General features: G+C 44.2%; 1 protein-coding gene across 1 annotated transcript in view; it reads left to right on the top strand.

The window, feature by feature from the left end:
* The window catches only part of LOC124606218 (gamma-aminobutyric acid receptor alpha-like), a 75,408-nt gene that overhangs the window by 17,394 nt on the left and 39,492 nt on the right, over nucleotides 1–18,522 (top strand). Inside the window, exon 3 of the mRNA XM_047138192.1 lies at nucleotides 14,544–14,626. Coding sequence (XP_046994148.1) covers nucleotides 14,544–14,626 — 83 coding nt within the window. The remainder of the gene's footprint in view (nucleotides 1–14,543; nucleotides 14,627–18,522) is intronic.

The raw sequence follows: 18,522 nt of genomic DNA, 5'->3' as shown, positions 1-18,522 counted from the left end.
GTATCGTTTATAATAATGGCAGCTATATTTCTGAACAGCTAATTGTTATTGTTGTTTCTACAAAAGAAACACAGTATTTAATTTTTTTAAGTTCTCATACGTTTCTGACGGCATGGCTTTACTCGCTTTTTAGTTACTGTGACACAGTAGTATTGCTCCACTTCTTAACTGGGCTATAGTACAGTCTGCTTATCGTTACACGACATTAATAACTTTTAATCGGAAGGCAGAAGATCAAGATGATGTACTGTCGACGAATAACATTAAACATAAATAAAAAACGTATTCTTAAATTAGGTAATTAATCTCCACTGTCTTGTGTGTATCGTAATTTATCTTATCATTTACGCAAGGCTTGTTTTCTCCGTCTCAATTAATGTGTTGTGAAAAATTTCATTTATCTCAAAATCGTCCAGTGAGTATGATGATGTAAGTAATCAGAAGTATCTTGATTATACAGTGTGTCGCAGGATGAATGATCAGTATTCAGAGATATGACAGAAACGATCTTTCGAAGCAAGCAACTGTAGTAGACGTAGCCTCTGGAAGCTGTAGCTGAGAGCTGTGAACACTTCTTCATCTTCGGCACTGTGAAATAAATCTCTTCTACTGCAAGCTCTTTGCTTTCCATATTATGAGAGGTGGAGGTATAGACTAAGCAAGAAAAAAAGTCCTGTAAGCATGGGCTCCAAAGTGCATACTTTAAGAGGTACGAGTACTTGTTCATCCTCGCTACAGTGAAACACACCCCTTCTACTGAACAAGTGCTCATAGCTCTTAAGGTATGCATTTTAGATGCCATTTTTACTGACCTTTCTTGCTTCGAATGATCGTTCCTCTCATATCCCTGAAAATGGCCATTCGTTATGTAACATCCTATATAACCTCACAGCATTTATACACTCCTGGAAATGGAAAAAAGAACACATTGACACCGGTGTGTCAGACCCACCATACTTGCTCCGGACACTGCGAGAGGGCTGTACAAGCAATGATCACACGCACGGCACAGCGGACACACCAGGAACCGCGGTGTTGGCCGTCGAATGGCGCTAGCTGCGCAGCATTTGTGCACCGCCGCCGTCAGTGTCAGCCAGTTTGCCGTGGCATACGGAGCTCCATCGCAGTCTTTAACGCTGGTAGCATGCCGCGACAGCGTGGACGTGAACCGTATGTGCAGTTGACGGACTTTGAGCGATGGCGTATAGTGGGCATGCGGGAGGCCGGGTGGACGTACCGCCGAATTGCTCAACACGTGGGGCGTGAGGTCTCCACAGTACATCGATGTTGTCGCCAGTGGTCGGCGGAAGGTGCACGTGCCCGTCGACCTGGGACCGGACCGCAGCGACGCACGGATGCACGCCAAGACCGTAGGATCCTACGCAGTGCCGTAGGGGACCGCACCGCCACTTCCCAGCAAATTAGGGACACTGTTGCTCCTGGGGTATCGGCGAGGACCATTCGCAACCGTCTCCATGAAGCTGGGCTACGGTCCCGCACACCGTTAGGCCGTCTTCCGCTCACGCCCCAACATCGTGCAGCCCGCCTCCAGTGGTGTCGCGACAGGCGTGAATGGAGGGACGAATGGAGACGTGTCGTCTTCAGCGATGAGAGTCGCTTCTGCCTTGGTGCCAATGATGGTCGTATGCGTGGTTGGCGCCGTGCAGGTGAGCGCCACAATCAGGACTGCATACGACCGAGGCACACAGGGCCAACACCCGGCATCATGGTGTGGGGAGCGATCTCCTACACTGGCCGTACACCACTGGTGATCGTCGAGGGGACACTGAATAGTGCACGGTACATCCAAACCGTCATCGAACCCATCGTTCTACCATTCCTAGACCGGCAAGGGAACTTGCTGTTCCAACAGGACAATGCACGTCCGCATGTATCCCGTGCCATCCAACGTGCTCTAGAAGGTGTAAGTCAACTACCCTGGCCAGCAAGATCTCCGGATCTGTCCCCCATTGAGCATGTTTGGGACTGGATGAAGCGTCGTCTCACGCGGTCTGCACGTCCAGCACGAACGCTGGTCCAACTGAGGCGCCAGGTGGAAATGGCATGGCAAGCCGTTCCACAGGACTACATCCAGCATCTCTACGATCGTCTCCATGGGAGAATAGCAGCCTGCATTGCTGCGAAAGGTGGATATACACTGTACTAGTGCCGACATTGTGCATGCTCTGTTGCCTGTGTCTATGTGCCTGTGGTTCTGTCAGTGTGATCATGTGATGTATCTGACCACAGGAATGTGTCAATAAAGTTTCCCCTTCCTGGGACAATGAATTCACGGTGTTCTTATTTCAATTTCCAGGAGTGTATAACTTCACAGCATTTATTCTCAATACTTCAAGGTGTCACTACATAGCACTTCGAACGATGTACAAGTAGCAGATAATCAGAAGAAAATATGTCTTCTTAAGAGCGATAGGAGCATTAAGACAATGTTAAACGGGAATGACACCTTTATCTATTTTCTTTTACGTTCTTTGCAACAACAGGCATTTTGATCGCACCTAAAGTGGCCTTATCCGGTATGACGCATGAGAGATTTTGTGAAATCCTTTCATACCAGCGTCACTTAATCATTGTCACTGATGCGAAACAATAGCGATCGAGAAACAGGATTTGACAGAGCTGTCGAAAGTATTAAAATATTGGACTCAGCCGTAAATTACTCAGTATCATTCTCCTCATGTACAGGAAAGTTCAAAAATTTTACTACTCCCATGTGTCTGGTGTCAGGAATTCGTAGATTTTGAGACAGCTCTCGACAGTATGTAACAAAATCTATACTATCAACCCTTTTTAAATGGCAATACATTGGAGTTGGACAAAAATGTGGAAACACATAAAAAATGGATGCCTGAACACAAGTACAGATGCTAGCCAAACTTGCAGGTCTCGCTGTAGTATTTGGCCACGAAGGGCACCTGTGCTCAGTCGTGGTCAGTAATTATTTTATTACGTCGGAGCTAAGTCAATTCAAACTTCGGCAAACTGCTGGTGCTCTTATGGTGTTTCTGTAACGAAAGTGACCGAAGCTTTTGATGTTTCAAGACGCTTCACATCGAAGATTTATATCCCATATAGGGGAAGCAGGAAAGCGTCAACTGTAAGATACAATACGGGCGGAAGTTAATTCTACATCTATCGATGACTTTCCATCAAATAGAACATGTTGCGTCCTCCTAACCAAGAAGGAATTCTCAGACCAGTCGGACATTTCATTTGATACCCCCGTCTGATCTTACTTTTACTAATAAACGTTTATGTAGCACTTTGGCAAATACTTTTCGGAAGTCAGGAAATATTGCATCCGTTCGAATGACTTGATTCATAACTTTCAGGATGTTACAACAGCACAAGTCAAGTCTGGCATGATAAATCTCTTAAGTATCCATATTGGTAGTCAAGGGGGAGGTAATTCTGTTCGAGATATCTCGTTACGTTTGAGCTCAGAGTATCTTCTACGACTCTACAACAAGCAGTTGTCACAGATATTGGATGGTAGTTTTGTAGATCACCTTGTGTCCGAAATCATTAAATAACAAAATAGCGCCAGGCGATATTTTCTGCGACCTATCTAAGGCATTTGACTGTGTGAATCACAGTTTTCTCCGAGATAAATTGACGTTATATGGAATTGATGGTGTAGCCAAACTTGGATAATATCATATCAAACCCAACGAATGCAGAAAGTTGTACTTAGTAGTATGTAGTCTGGCGTTAGTATTGTGACGAGAGAGAAATCACGTATGGGGTTCCCCACGGCTCAATCTTAGGTTCGCTATTTTTCCTTACATAAGTATGAATTTTCGTCTAATATGCAACAAGCAGAATTGTTTCGCTTTGCAGATGACACTAGTACTGTGATCAATCCAAGAATACATAGAGGAACAGAAGAAATCTTTTTTAAAAGTGTCGTTGACTGGTTGTCTGCTAATGGTCTCACTCTCAATTTTAAAAAGACACGCATATTCAGTTCTGCACATCTATGGGTACTACACCAATGATAAGTGTAACACATGCTGAAGAAATAATAAATGGGATGGAAACTTCAGAATTAATTAAACTGGAAACAACACATTTTGGGGCTCATAAAACAACTTAGTTCCGCTACATTTGCGCTTAGAATCATTGCAGATCTTGGGGAGAGACATATTTTGCATATTTTCATCAATAACGTCATATGGAATAATGTTCTGGCGTGATCCTTCTTTAAGAAAGAAAATATTCATCCCTCAAAAACGGGCTGTAAGAATGTTATGTGGTGCTCACCCACGATCACATTTTGACTACTGCCTTACAATATAATTATTCCCTCATCGAGTTTGTCGTAAGAAATCCACAACAGTTCAAAAGAACAATGATGTTAATAATTACGATACCAAAAGAAAAGAATCTCATTCATCATTCCACATTAAGATTATTTTTAGCTCAAAAGAGTGTGCAAAACGCAGCTATCAAAATTTTTAATCGTTTACTCAGTGATATAAAATGTCTGACAGACAACAAAGTAAAATTTGGAAACAAACCGAAAAAGTTTTTTCTTGGCAGCTCCTTCTACTCTGTACAAAAATTTCTGTTTTTGTTAAGTTGTGAAAGGTGGTGGGCAGGAATTACTAGCTCAGATCTGTTTATTTAATAATAATCATTAAAAAAATTGTAAATGCTCAGCATGTAGCCATATTTACAAATTAATCTGCAGTCTGAATGCAAAATGACTCGTCGGACATCATTTCGATTTATCGTGCGAATGATCCGTGGAACATAAAACTAACTAGCTATTCGGAAGGGAACTCGGATTATCGATAGGCTATCAGAGATAATGTGGCTAGCAAGCAGCCACAGTTCCCCGCTGCTGTGCAGACGGCACAAGCGGACACTACACTGAAGGATTTCTGCGTTTAAAGCGCATGGTCACGTCCTGACACTTCGTCAGCGGAACTACAGCAAACAACTGAGGTGCCATTCATTAGTGAAATGTTACACCAAATTGCGCGGGTGTTCGACCCACTCGCCGAGAGGTTGGCAACCCCGCTGTTACGTGATTTAAAATTTACCGAATGGTATTTACAAGTTCGTCTGACCGAACCAGCCATGAGAGTAACATTTATGATACATATCCATAAATGAGGGTGGGTCGAGGAAAGGGAAACAAAATGAAGGTTCACTGGTTGAGAGAGTATGTGGTCACGTTTCAGTTATTACAAAACCTAGTAAAATTTACAAAGAACTTGGCAGTAAGAGGTCACTTATCTGCACGGCGTTGCTCTCCCTCTAGCCAGGATGCGTGCATCGATTCGGCTGGAAAGGGCTTCAAAAAGCTGGCCCACAAGCATTGTAGCTGAAGCTTCATATCTTGGATGAACTGGGACAGATTTAAAGTCCGAGTTGGATCCACATATATTCCACTGGGAACGATCTGGAGATCTTGCTAAACATGGGAGTACCTCAGAATCACACAGACTATTCATAGCAATACGTGCCATGTTTAGACGAGCACTGCAATGTAGAAAAATGACACCACGACTCTGTCGCACGGAGGTAACACTTGACGACACTGGGTGGCCGTGACGCACCGCTGTGCCGTCAGATTTCTCTCAGTCACTACCAGCCGAGATCTGAGGTCACGTCTGGTTGTTCCTGACGCTACGAGGCCAGTAGCTATACCCCGGCCTCTCCAAAACTTTGAAAGAATGGGACCTCTACCTATATCGCCGCTGTACTCTCCGATGATGGTCAGCCGGGATAGTGGAAAACCGCGTTTCATCGATGAACACTTTGCGATGCCATTCATCAACGACCCATACTTCTCGATCATCGCATCACTCTAAACGTTGTTGCCTTAACGGCAACCTAGGCATGGAATGGTAAATCCCTAGTCAGGCAGTTACTTGTCTCCGACCAATGGTTCAGGATGACACTGAATGTTTTCTCAAGTCCATTACTTGTTCTCGGATGGCAGGCGCAGATGTGAAGGTGTTACAATGCGCTTAGTGGTCAGATACGGCCGACTGCAACGTTGATGACGAGCGCCTCTGCCCTTAAATTCTCATACAGTCCAGCATCAGACCACTCTCACCTCTGGAACAGCCCACAAATCTGGATACTGCGCGATTTGACCAGCCGGCCAATTTGAGACTCATCACAAACTCTGTCTGGTGCTGATGACGCTGTCTCACGCGGGTTTGTGCCATCTTCGTTTCTTTCACTGTGATCACTCATCTGACGCTGTTCATGCCCCTTATATACCTTACCAGGCCTGGTAACAACACAAAATGCAAACAGCACTAATCTATTCTGGTGGCCGTTCTGCCTGCCACAGAGAATTGCAACTCTAATCATACCCGCCGTTGGTGCGTACTTGTATGAAAGTACAGTGACTTCTGACCAAATGTTCTGGATGCTTCCCTTTTTTGTTAGGCAGTGTACGCATATAATAAAAAACGCAAATATAAGGACGTTAATCATAATGTTACTGGTTTCTGTGTTTTTCGTACTATTTTTATGCCTGAATGTGAAGCTGGAAAACTAAAATTTCTGTTCACAGACTGGACCGTATGAAGCCCCATGATGGTTGGAGCAGATTTCCTCCCACCCGTGTGTTTTCAATTGAAACTGTCGAACCGCGCCACTCAATACAGTGCTCGAGTCTTACTTGCTTACAGTCTTCTCTCTTTCGGCGTTAGTTCTCGACTGATCTTATACATGTACGGTGACAGTGCTGTTCATCTAGCCAGGCATTCACTACAAGAATTTACAATGGGACCGTACCTACTTGTCATTGCCTATTTCGTCCAAATGCATGGTATATGCAGATCTTGGCCGAAATGAAACAGAAATGAGAGCTCCGGATGGTCAAGCGTTTGGAAAAGACAGCATTTTTGGCGGTGGTCGAGCGAGGCATGAGCCATTTATGATAGCGCGGATTTCATGCAGTGGTTGGCGCAGCGAAAAGAGTACAGAATGGGAATCTGAAGGTCGTGGGATTATTTTTTCAGTTTAAAGTTTTGCGTTGCTTACACTGCAAATAAACTGAAATAATGTTCAATATATTGTATTTTCGTGACGAAAAAAGATTGCCATTGTACAGTATTAAAGTGATTTCCACGCTGCACTCCGCTTTTGCAACCCTGTGACATCTGTTTCTACGCAGGTAAAGAATTTAACGAGAAATCTGCAAAACTAGAAATCTTCAAAACTACTCTTATTCCGTCGAGGGAGAACAAGAAGTCACATCCCCAGAAGACTGTATCAAAATACATTTCATGCCAATACTTGGTGAAACGATGTGGTCCGCGCGTTTCGTTGCTAATGTGTGACCAGAGAGACCTTTTATGAATGTAAACCAAGTTTGTTTTTCTACAAAAACTTTACAACAACCATGTAATTGTAAAAATGGAGCGTTTATAACGTGTGCAAGGTGCCGAGAAAATTATCGCTTCGCCTGTTTTTACGATGAGTATTACCCCAACACTTGTAAATCATCAGCTATAAAACAATAAAAGTGTCTAATGTTATACACTAAGTGTTCGTGTATGCCTTGCAATCCCTTACTGGAAATTCATTTGCAATCCGAAATTTTGCTTCGCCTTTTATTTTCACGCCTTATATGAAAATATTAATAAAGGCAATATACTGAGAATTTTTTCGGTTTCTCTGCAGCATAAGCAACATATAAACAGAAAATAAGTGTCCACGTAGGGACTCGATCTCACATCCCTATGATTAGCATTCTGTCCTCTTTCCGCCGCGCCAACTGCTACCTGGAAACTAAGCTAACATAAATGGCTCATGCTTCGCCCGACCCGTGCCAAACATGATATTTTTTCTAAACGGTTGGCTATCTGGAGTTCTCACCTCAGTAACTTTCAGTTGTACCAAGCCCTGCATATATTATAAATCTGATCGACATAGGGGATGACAAGTAAACGCGGCCCCTTGTCAGTCATCACCGACCGTTCGGCAGTGCCATTATTACGAAATAAATCTCGGGTGAACAGGCTGGTATGAGTGTGCATAGGACACAATATTTCGGCAATCGACCACGTTGCCATAATCAGGTGCGCTGATGTACTGACCGGCGGTGTTCCGGCGCCATGTATATATAGGACAATCCCCCTCCCGCTCCTCCCTCAGGCGCTTCCTGCGAGTCGGTGCGGTCCGCGCCCCGCGCGCGGTCCAAGTACAGCGTCCGTTCTCCCGCCGTCTGGGCGCTGCGCCCTAGGTCTTCTCCTTCAGGAGGGTCTGCCGGCACCGCTCTCGCTATTCTTCCCTCCTTCCCCGAAGTCGGTACACCCTGGGAAGTATCCCTTTTCTTCTGAATCCGGGTGATCGCGGGTTCCCACGCCTTGCTAATGATGTAACCGCTGTTACGATTTAGTTGTGGCTCCCTTACTCTGATCTCTATGGCTTCTTTAATGACACAGTTCCAGTATTTGGAAGTCTGTGTCAGGACTTTGGTTTGGTCATAATCCATGCTGTGGAGTTCCGACGGGCAATGCTCAGCGATTGTCGACATACTAGGCTGTTGCAGTCTAGTGTGCCGTTGATGTTCTCGGCATCGGTCCTCATTGGCACGAATGGTCTGCCCTATGTATACACTACCGCATTGGCAAGGTATCTGATAAACCCCTGATTTACGTAGACAAATGTTACATATACATGGCGCTGGCCCACCGCCGGTCAGTACATCAGCACGCCTGATGATGGCAACGTGGTCGATTGCCGAAGTATTGTGTCCTATGCACACTCATACCAGGCTGTTCACCCGAGATTTATTTCGTCATAAAATACGCCTGGAGAAATTGAAGAATCACAGTGTCATTATTGTTACACCGACCACCACATCATTCAGTAGCGAGTCATACTTAACTTTTTGGTACGTATGCCGAGTAGGACAGTTAAAATTACTTCTGATATCCTTCTAATAGACGGATATGAACAATAAACTGAGCTTCATCAGCGTTAACTGAAAATCGTACTTTAAGTGATACCGCGATTTTCGGGACGGTAACGTCTGGCGTTGTGCTGGAGGCTCTTCGCTGTGTGGGGGCGGCGGCGGCGGAGGCGGCGGCGGCGGCGGCACAGCCACTCGTAGCGGTCCTCCAGCCGGCCGACGACCTGAATAATCGATTGCACTACGCACTCGAGAAGCGGCCGCGTTAGCAGGTTTTTAAGTATTCATCCGCTACACACTCTTCTCACTAAGCGATTACCTAGCATAAAGCGAGCACAGATTCCGCCTCTCCCTGCGTCCGCCTGGTTACGATCACTATACATAATGCTTAATATTCGGTCAAGTAACACATCGTCTTCATTTTTTCCATAAGGTGCAACGCAAGTGCAGGAGTTGAACAAAAATATGGAAGCATCACGAGAAATGCGAGCTTGAACGTAAACACAGATTCCAGCTAAGCCTGCAGGATGCGCTATTTTATCGAAAGGCACCTGGGCAATGTCATCAATACGTTGCAGGTGTCAGTCGTGACAAGACCAGTGTTCTGTGTAGTTGTGATGCATTATGTCGGGGCTAAGTGAATTCGAACGTGGGAAAGCCGTTGGGCACGTATTGTGGATGCTTCAGTAAACAAAGTAGCCGAAGTGTTCAAGAGGCACAGCATCGAATATTTACACCGCGTACAGCGAAAGCGAGAAAACATCATCCGCTAACTTACGACGGGGACGAAAGTGTGTGTTGAGTGATCGTGACGGACGGTCATGGAAGAGGACTGTGACAAAAAAAAAAAGTGGACGACAGCTGCAAAAATCACAGCAGAACTGAATATCGCAGTCGCGAATCCTGTCAGCAACAAAGCAACACGAAGGGAGCTCCAGTAGCAGGGAACCGCAGGTCGAACTGGAATTCCAAAAGCACTCATCAGTGACGCAAATGCCCGTAACAGGAACCCTTGGTGCCGAAGCCATAAAACCTGGACTATGGAGCAATGGGTGAGTCTTGTTTCCGAATTCTGGCCGACTTTTCATCCCAAGAGCGAGACGTGGTGAGGCTTCGGTGATGACTTGGGCGCCATATTGTGGTTCCTCTTCGGATGTCACACTACTGCCAAGGATTATGTGACCATTTTGGCTGATCAGGTCCATACCACATTACATTGTTTGTTCCCCAGTGGTGACTCAGTGTTTCAAGAAGACAGGGCCCCGTTCACAGAGCTCGCATCGTCCAGGACACGTTTTGTGGACGGGAGGATGAATTGTCTCATCTTCCATGGCGACAAAAGTTGCCAGGCCTGAATATCATTAAGCCGTTTTGGTCTTCTTTGGAGATGAGGGATCGCTATTCACTTCCATCATTGTTACCTGAACTTGCCGCTACTCTGCAGGAAGCATGGTACAAATTCCCTTGGAACCCTTATAGGATCGGTATATGTCCATTCCGAGACGACTGCGAACTGTTTTGAATGTCGACAGTTTTCTGACGTCGAATTAGGCATAGTAATGTGTTGCGTTTGTGGTGTTTCCACATTTTTGTCCCTCCCCCCGCCCCCCTCCCTTATATGATAGCAGACACTAGATTACTGTTGGAAGAGATTTCGCGTATTCAACTTTTCCTCAATGCTTCACAGCATGTAAATATGGAAATTTCACACTCATCACATTCACGATGGGGGAACGCTGCCAAATGTCACAAATTCGAGGAATGGTCCGTTTATTAAATCCTAATTAATTTTTGTGTCCATACTTAGGCAAAAAATCTCACTGGACAGCATAATAATCATCTGGAGAATCATCACACTAATGCTGTGTAACACCGCCTCAAAACTTGATAATTACCAAAATATGGAGAGGAACAGAGTTCTTAAGTTTATTCAGGTATACCGTCTTTAGATAAAAACCTCTCATTGATGACTGGATCCCAGAGAGCTAGCAAACTGCAGGGATGTTGACTGCTACGTTTCATCCACTGATCCAAATAGTCCCTTTTATTTTCTATGGGATTAAGTTGAATGGCTTGATGGGATTACAAGGACCAAACTATGAAGTCATGGGTTCCTCAGACCTTTGTGTGTCAAGCCGCGAATAGTCCCCAGTGAGAAAGGACATAAAAAACAAATCCCAAAGAACCCTGTTATTCTCGAGAATCAAGAAAGCAGACAGAAGCAAGTGGAACTGAGAAAGGGATAAAAGGGTGAAGGTGGGAGAGATGCCTGGCCAGAAAGGAGCTGGAGGTCCCTGGAAATGGGACTGAGGCTTGGTGATTTAACGGGCCAGTTGAAGTGCGCTAAAGTGCCCAAGTGTTCGTTCACAAGAGACGTACACATGTAGCCCTGTAAATACAGATGTTGTCTTCTTGGAAGAAAGGAGTGTCCACAGCATACTCATCATGATAACGTCAAACCAGTGGCAATACTTCGTTACCGATGACGTTGAAATAAACTTCGTAGTTCATGTCTTCAGTAACTTGAATGAATGGAGCCAAGTCATGGTACGAAAAAAACCATAGAACCACCTCTGTCCTGAACTACTCTATTCACGCATTTTGGGTTAAACACCTTATTGGACTGTGTGCGCTCGTAATGCCTTGCATAATTTGAAAAATAAGCAAAATTGCGACTTTTCCGACCACACCACTCGTCTCCATTCCGCTACTGCCCAATTTCTGCATTGTATGATTCACTGACGATGTTCTCTTTTGTGTGCCCCTGCGGGCGATGGCCTTTCTGGCGTATCTGACTGCAAATGTCCACCGCATGCTGATCCCTGCTCACTGTTAACGCAGAAGCTGTTTGAGATGGACCTACATCCTGTCGGATTTCAAACCGACTGTCATTGACATGACAGTAACATTTGTCTCCAGTTCCTACCCATCAGGATCTTTTTACAATCATTGTTCATCCGTCATATTACATGGCTCCGAGTGGTACACCCAGTTGTACAGTTCGCATTAATACATAAGCACCTTACTCCACGACGCGATCATGCACGTGTCCTTACACAATAGCTCATTTCTCTCATTTTATCACGTTTTCATGTCGATCCATCTTGCTGTTCTGACTCTATCCAATCGACTGGCACATACACTCGCCTTAAACGCCTTGACCTGTGTAAGTAGCGGAAGGCCGTATGACTACATGGTACCAATTATGTACCATCTATAGCACTCCAACTAAACAGTGTGCTGTTTTGATGAGGAAACTAATCTTTTGTCTGGAGATCTCGTATCCCATATTTCATGAAAGTATGAGTTTCTCGTTTGAGTATTCTCCAGTCATCTTCAGTTAAGAATTAATTCTTTCCAGTTTTTGATTGTAGTTAATTTTACAACACTGCCACTATTCCAGAATGAAATTTTCACTCTGCAGCGGAGTGAGCGCTGATATGAAACTTCCTGGCAGATTAAAACTGTGTGCCCGATCGAGACTCGAACTCGGGACCTTTGCCTTTCGCGGGCAAGTGCTCTACCAACTGAGCTACCGAAGCACGACTCACGCCCGGTACTCACAGCTTTACTTCTGCCAGTATCTCGTCTCCGGTAGAGCACTTGCCCGCGAAAGGCAAAGGTCCCGAGTTCGAGTCTCGGTCGGGCACACAGTTTTAATCTACCAGGAAGTTTCACTGCCACTATTGTTAGATGAGACTGAGGGAACTGACCTAATGGGTAAGACGTTGGACTCTTTGAAATTATGCACATATAGGAGGCACAACGTGTGTTTTTTAAGGAAATACCATTTTAAAACAAAAAAATAGACGTTTATTAGCAATTTTACTTTTAGGTGAGAGCTTATACTTTAATCTACTGTTCTACATAATTCCCACCAATATTAAGGCACTTCCCGGATCGCACAACCAGTGTTTGAATACCATCATCATAGAAACCTGCCACCTGATTAGGCAACCACTGGAACATGGTAATTTTGACATCATCGTCGTTGTGGTGCTGACCACACAGATGCTTCTTGGAAGGTAGAGGCACGTGGTAGTCACTGGGCGCTAGATCGGGGTTGTCTGGAGGGCGATCTAGTTATTCCCAGCCGAATGATCTGATCAGCTCTTGAGTTCGATTGGTCGCGTATTGACGGGCGTTGTCATGAAGCAAAACGATTCCCTTACTCAGCCTTTTTGTTCTGGATCGCACGGAGCAGTATTTTTGAGGTCTCATATTACATCGTAGAATTTATTGTGTCACCACAAAGCAAAACATCCACAAGCAATACCCCCTTTCTGTCGCAGAAAACAGTACACATCATTTTCCGGGCTGAAACTGTTTGCTTGAACTTCACATTCTTGGGTAATGTTGAATGCCGAAACTGGTACTTTGATTCATGCGTAACATAAGACACCCATGTTTCGTCACATGTGACAGTTTGGCTTAAAAACCCGTCACCTTTCTCACTGCACCACTCTGGGAAAGTCAGAGAACTGGCTAAACAGCGTGAGCATAACTTTCGATAATTTACACGTTGTGCAACAATTGTATAGAGCACTTTTCTTGATATTTGAGGAAACTAATCATATAAGATCGAAATGGTAAGGCGTCTGTTCTCTCTCACTTTTTCATCAATTTCTCCACTAAATCGTCAATAATGACTGAAGGTCACCCATGTCTTTCCTCATCACCCACATTTGTACAGTCATCTTTAAAAACTCCACCCATGTCCGTACCATCCTATCGCTCATAATGTTTTTCCATACACTTCACTGATCAAAACGAATGACCGCGTGGACTTCACAGTCGGTTGGATACTCAGTCGGAGGAGGCGTTTCATATACAAGCAAACTGAAATACGCTAAATAATTACGTAGTGGCGTCTGTGGCTTGCCAACAGGGGGCAGTTCACAGCGCGCATGCGCCAAATGCCTACCGCTGCGCTGCAGCGGCGGAATTTCGGAACATTACCGACTTTAAAAACGCGCCTCGTATTAGCAGGTGTTGGCCATTGTTTGGATGCAGACTTAAGAACAGAGCTCAGTGCCATTATCAGAGCACCAATAGGCCAACAAGCCTACTCAAGTGAAAAACACATTTTTCCCGAGCTACATGCATATGTTTATCTTGTTTATGAATTTCGTGGAAGTAATAGAACAGCCCAATAAGGTTAAAGGCGGTTGTAAGTGCATTAAATTGTGCAGTGTACAGCAGAGACCAGGCATTAGTTAGTATTTTCAAAATGTTCCTAAGTCTGGAGGATATCGACCACAGATAAATCTTTGGAGACTACTACCAGGTCACGATTTTTAACAATTATAACATCGAATTAGTGATTTCAAACACTTTCTGGCTGGTCAGCGGCCTAAAAATGAAACCGATTGGAAATCAAAACATAAATTCAGATCTTTTAAAGAGTGATTGAGATGCTAAGTGGATTTAATAAAGTTTCGTGGCTTCTTCTATGAGTATGACACCTGCGAGAATGTAACAATGATCATGATCCATGCTATTGTGCTATGAGGCTATTTATGATCATTTTCAATGTAATAGATGTTTGTAAGAAGAAATGATGTCTAAAAATATTTGCGCAGAAATTTTTTTTTAATTCTTCTGTTGTCTTACGCAGACGTATTTCTATTTTCAGACTGACTATCAAAGCTAAATGTCCGATGGAACTAAGGAACTTCCCTATGGACAGACAATCTTGCCCTCTTATCCTTGGCAGCTGTAAGTATATTGAAAATAGTATTATCGTTAAGAAACAAACTTCAATAAACGTTTCAACTGTTTTAAAATAATGTGTGCACGTTACTGTCTTTAGAATCCAGAATGTCATGTAGTTCCTGACCAATGTCATGTAGTTCCTGACCACCATTGTTTGTAGTTAAAAGCTGTCTGTCTCCTGCAGTGTCATCCTCATAGTCTGCATACACTCATGAGAAGGTAGGTTTATCTTGCTTAACCGCATTTCCCATGATCTTTGAGGCATTTAAACTCTCTCACTTTTCTGCACTGTCGTGGTCGTAAATTGTCATGGGGATGATTTATGAAAAAGTTTAATCAATTTAGGGTGGCCAATGAATACTTAGTTAAGTGTGTCTGCTGGTAAGAGATTCATGTTCAATGTGTACACAAAAAACGAAAGAATTTACGGGGGTTGAATAAAAAGTAATGCCTCCACCTTCGTTAGTTGGGTTTGTGTGGAAATATTTTAATAATTCCACATAATCACCAGCCAATTGGATACATTTCTGCCAACGATGAACAAGTGTTATGAAGCCGTCACGGAAGAAGTCGACACTGTTTCCGCAACCACAGTCACACAGTTCTCTCAACGTCTTCATCAGAGGCGTAATGATGTCCCCACAGACCGTCTTTCACTAACGGGAACAGATGGAAGTCAGACAGTGCTAAATCTAGACTGTATTGAGGATGCCGTACGGTGGTGAGATGCAGTCTCTGAAGTTCTACTGTGGTGGCGCGTGAAGTGTGTGGTTTGGCATTGTCATGCTTTCTAAAAACATTTTCCTTTACCTTTGGACCCTTGTTAGCCGTCGTTTCAGAGTTGGCAGCGTTGTGATGTAACGCTCTGAATTTATTGTTGTTCCACGATCAAGGAAATCAACACGGATAACACCATCTGCGTCCCAGAACACTGTGGCCATGATTTTTCCAGCTGAGGGCTGCGCCTTGTGCTTCTTTTTGTGGGGAGAGTCTTTGTGTCGATATTCCGTAGACTGACGTTTCGTCTCCGGGTCGTAACGTTGTACCCACGTTTCGTCTTCTGTCAGAATTGAATGGAGAAAGGCATCGCCTTGTGCACAGATCTTCCGATAGCCTAGCAAAGCAATAATGTGTCCCACACGTTTTTGCAAAATGCCGATTGTGCTTGCAGTTTCTCTCTGAGTGATACGACGATCGTACTGAATCAATCTGTCAACATTTTGCTTGTGAAACTCGGTGGTTGCTGTTACAGGACGTCCAATCCTTTTTCACGCAGGTCGGATGTTCCCATCTCGACATCTTTAAGCTTACTCGCCCAACGACGCACAGTACTACTCACATCAACACAATCACCATAAACTGCTTTCATTCTCTGATGAATCTCCTTTGGGGTGACACCTTCTGCTGTCAAGAATTCAATGACTCCACGTTGCTTAAATCGCATTGACCGACCGTCTGCGCAGGGTTCCATACTTTGCACTGTAACAACACAACCGTTCAATGCTATGGCCTCCCGCCGACTGGAGCTGTAGAGAAGAGACTACTGAACAAGCCAGTACCTGCCGCGTACCAATGCTGTCAACTGTTGAAGAGTTATGAAGGTGGATGCATTACTTTTCAATCAATCCTCGTGCTTTAATACAAATCGCGTCAGACAACAGCACATTTTTTTTAAAAAACTTTTCTGCATCTCCATCTCCACCAATCACTAGCAGCCATTGAATTTTAGTGGTGCTATACAGGCTGTCAAAGTGGTTGGTGGTGCCGCCCTCTCTGCCACTGCTTAAGATTTAGTCCTTGTTTCCACATCGCACCCTCTGTCTGCACAGAATGCCTTTTGATATGACTTACATTATAACACTTGTGACTCTGATCTTTGACTCAAACGAGTCCATTGTTTTATGCATGCATGTCCGAAGCAACAGGCACTGCGGCGCCAGGCAGCGAATTTCAATTAAAAGTGCCCTCTCCTCTGTGAGTCTGTACACCGGTAAATTCATATGGTGACAGGTACTCCTGCAATTCTGTTGGATGGTAACTCACTCAAATGTACTGAAGATGCTATTTACAGCTGAAACTGTATAAGCAAGAATAACAAAAAGCCAGTGGGATTGTGACTTTCTGCTGTGTTCCTATCCCTCCTTAATTTATTAACTAATATAAGTGTTCCAGACAAGTTTCGATAAATTAATTTCATATGGGAAAGCTTTTTTTATTTAGAAAGCCACAGGTAGTGTAGAATCAGTTTTAAGTCGTGAGATTCATACCTCAGTATGCTGCATATCTTTCAAAACTTTTGTCATTGCACTGGTAGGCGTTTGATAGCAAGTAAGTCAGTGGTGGTGTATTTATAATGCTGAGCAAAACTTTAAGCAAATGTTTCATTTTTTATGTACACGTCTGTTCCTTTACAACCGAGTATTAAATGTACTCATTAAGTCATCCAAATAGTGTTTTGTGTGGTCACCGCCAACAGTGGTTAAGATTCTAATATGCAGCTCAACTTCACTAATATATGTGTAACAGTATCGCACGCGCATTGCTACCTACGTCACCTCCCCTCTAATGTGAGCCAAGTCTATGTGTGCATGTCACTTATAGCACCGATTATAATATGTCACCCACAACTGTCGGACCTTGTGATCTTTCAGTTGTAGGGAAGAGGGAAAAATTATTCATTTTGACAGTGACGTTAACAGGGGAATGTGAGATCCGTCTGATTTCCATACCCCAGGATTTCTGTACACAACACATTTCTGTTGAGAAATATCTTAACTGATAAAGTAACACTACGATGTATTACAGTTTCACAAGTTTGAGATGTACCATCCGTTTAAAAGCTAGTAGGAACATTGTAGTTTTTTTCTTCAACGAGAAGCCTAAGAGACTGAACACGAGAAGCTATGCGAACGCTAGATCTTATCTCTTTGGAGTAAGGATATTAAACGCTTTGCAATCACCAGAAGAAATTTCAGCTATCAGTCGAGACTAGTCGTGACCATCCACTGGTCAGCACTCGCACACCTTGTGACCAATTATGACCCACCACAACTAGGGGAATGTCTCTATCGAACGCATTCGGGTGTCGCAATTGGTTTCGATAGTTACTCGAATGAACCTATTGTTCGCCAGGTACAGATACCAACCAACCCTCAACATTCTCACTGCCTTCGTTGTTGCAGTATTTAGCTGGCAGAGACAATGTTAGTGTTAGTGTTACGTCTAGAAGCTGAGGTCAGACAAGGAGAAGACAGTTGGCTGGCTAAAAATTCAAGCATTGGGCTGTAAGAAAGACCATCTGACATGGAATGAAAAAGTAGGAGTCACAAAGTGACAATAGACACTGTAATGAGTGCAGGGATCCCTCTGAGAGTCTGAAAACTGAGTCGACAATAGGCTGACATACTTTCATAAGTCAAAGTCAGAACACTTGATGCGAAACAGCGAGCAAATCACTTAGCATGATGCACGAGACTCTCTTGAAACGATGTGCAACTTTCAAGTCATCCCAGAATGAAGTTCCAGTCGCCTCTGAATCAGTCCCACAATGTGACCTCTGAATGATCTCTGAAGGACTTCCGAATGATAGAATCCTCTTTGAGCTCGCAATCCTCCTGGTCTCGTCAGTTTATATGACTCCTCCTACTCTCTCTGATACACTCCTGGAAATGGAAAAAAGAACACATTGACACCGGTGTGTCAGACCCACCATACTTGCTCCGGACGACACTGCGAGAGGGCTGTACAAGCAATGATCACACGCACGGCACAGCGGACACACCAGGAACCGCGGTGTTGGCCGTCGAATGGCGCTAGCTGCGCAACATTTGTGCACCGCCGCCGTCAGTGTCAGCCAGTTTGCCGTGGCATACGGAGCTCCATCGCAGTCTTTAACACTG

This window comes from Schistocerca americana, chromosome 3 (assembly GCF_021461395.2).
Source record: "Schistocerca americana isolate TAMUIC-IGC-003095 chromosome 3, iqSchAmer2.1, whole genome shotgun sequence".
In the NCBI taxonomy this organism is placed as follows: domain Eukaryota; kingdom Metazoa; phylum Arthropoda; class Insecta; order Orthoptera; family Acrididae; genus Schistocerca; species Schistocerca americana.
Note: the sequence above shows the minus strand (reverse complement) of the source record. Positions and strands in the feature narration are given on the sequence as shown.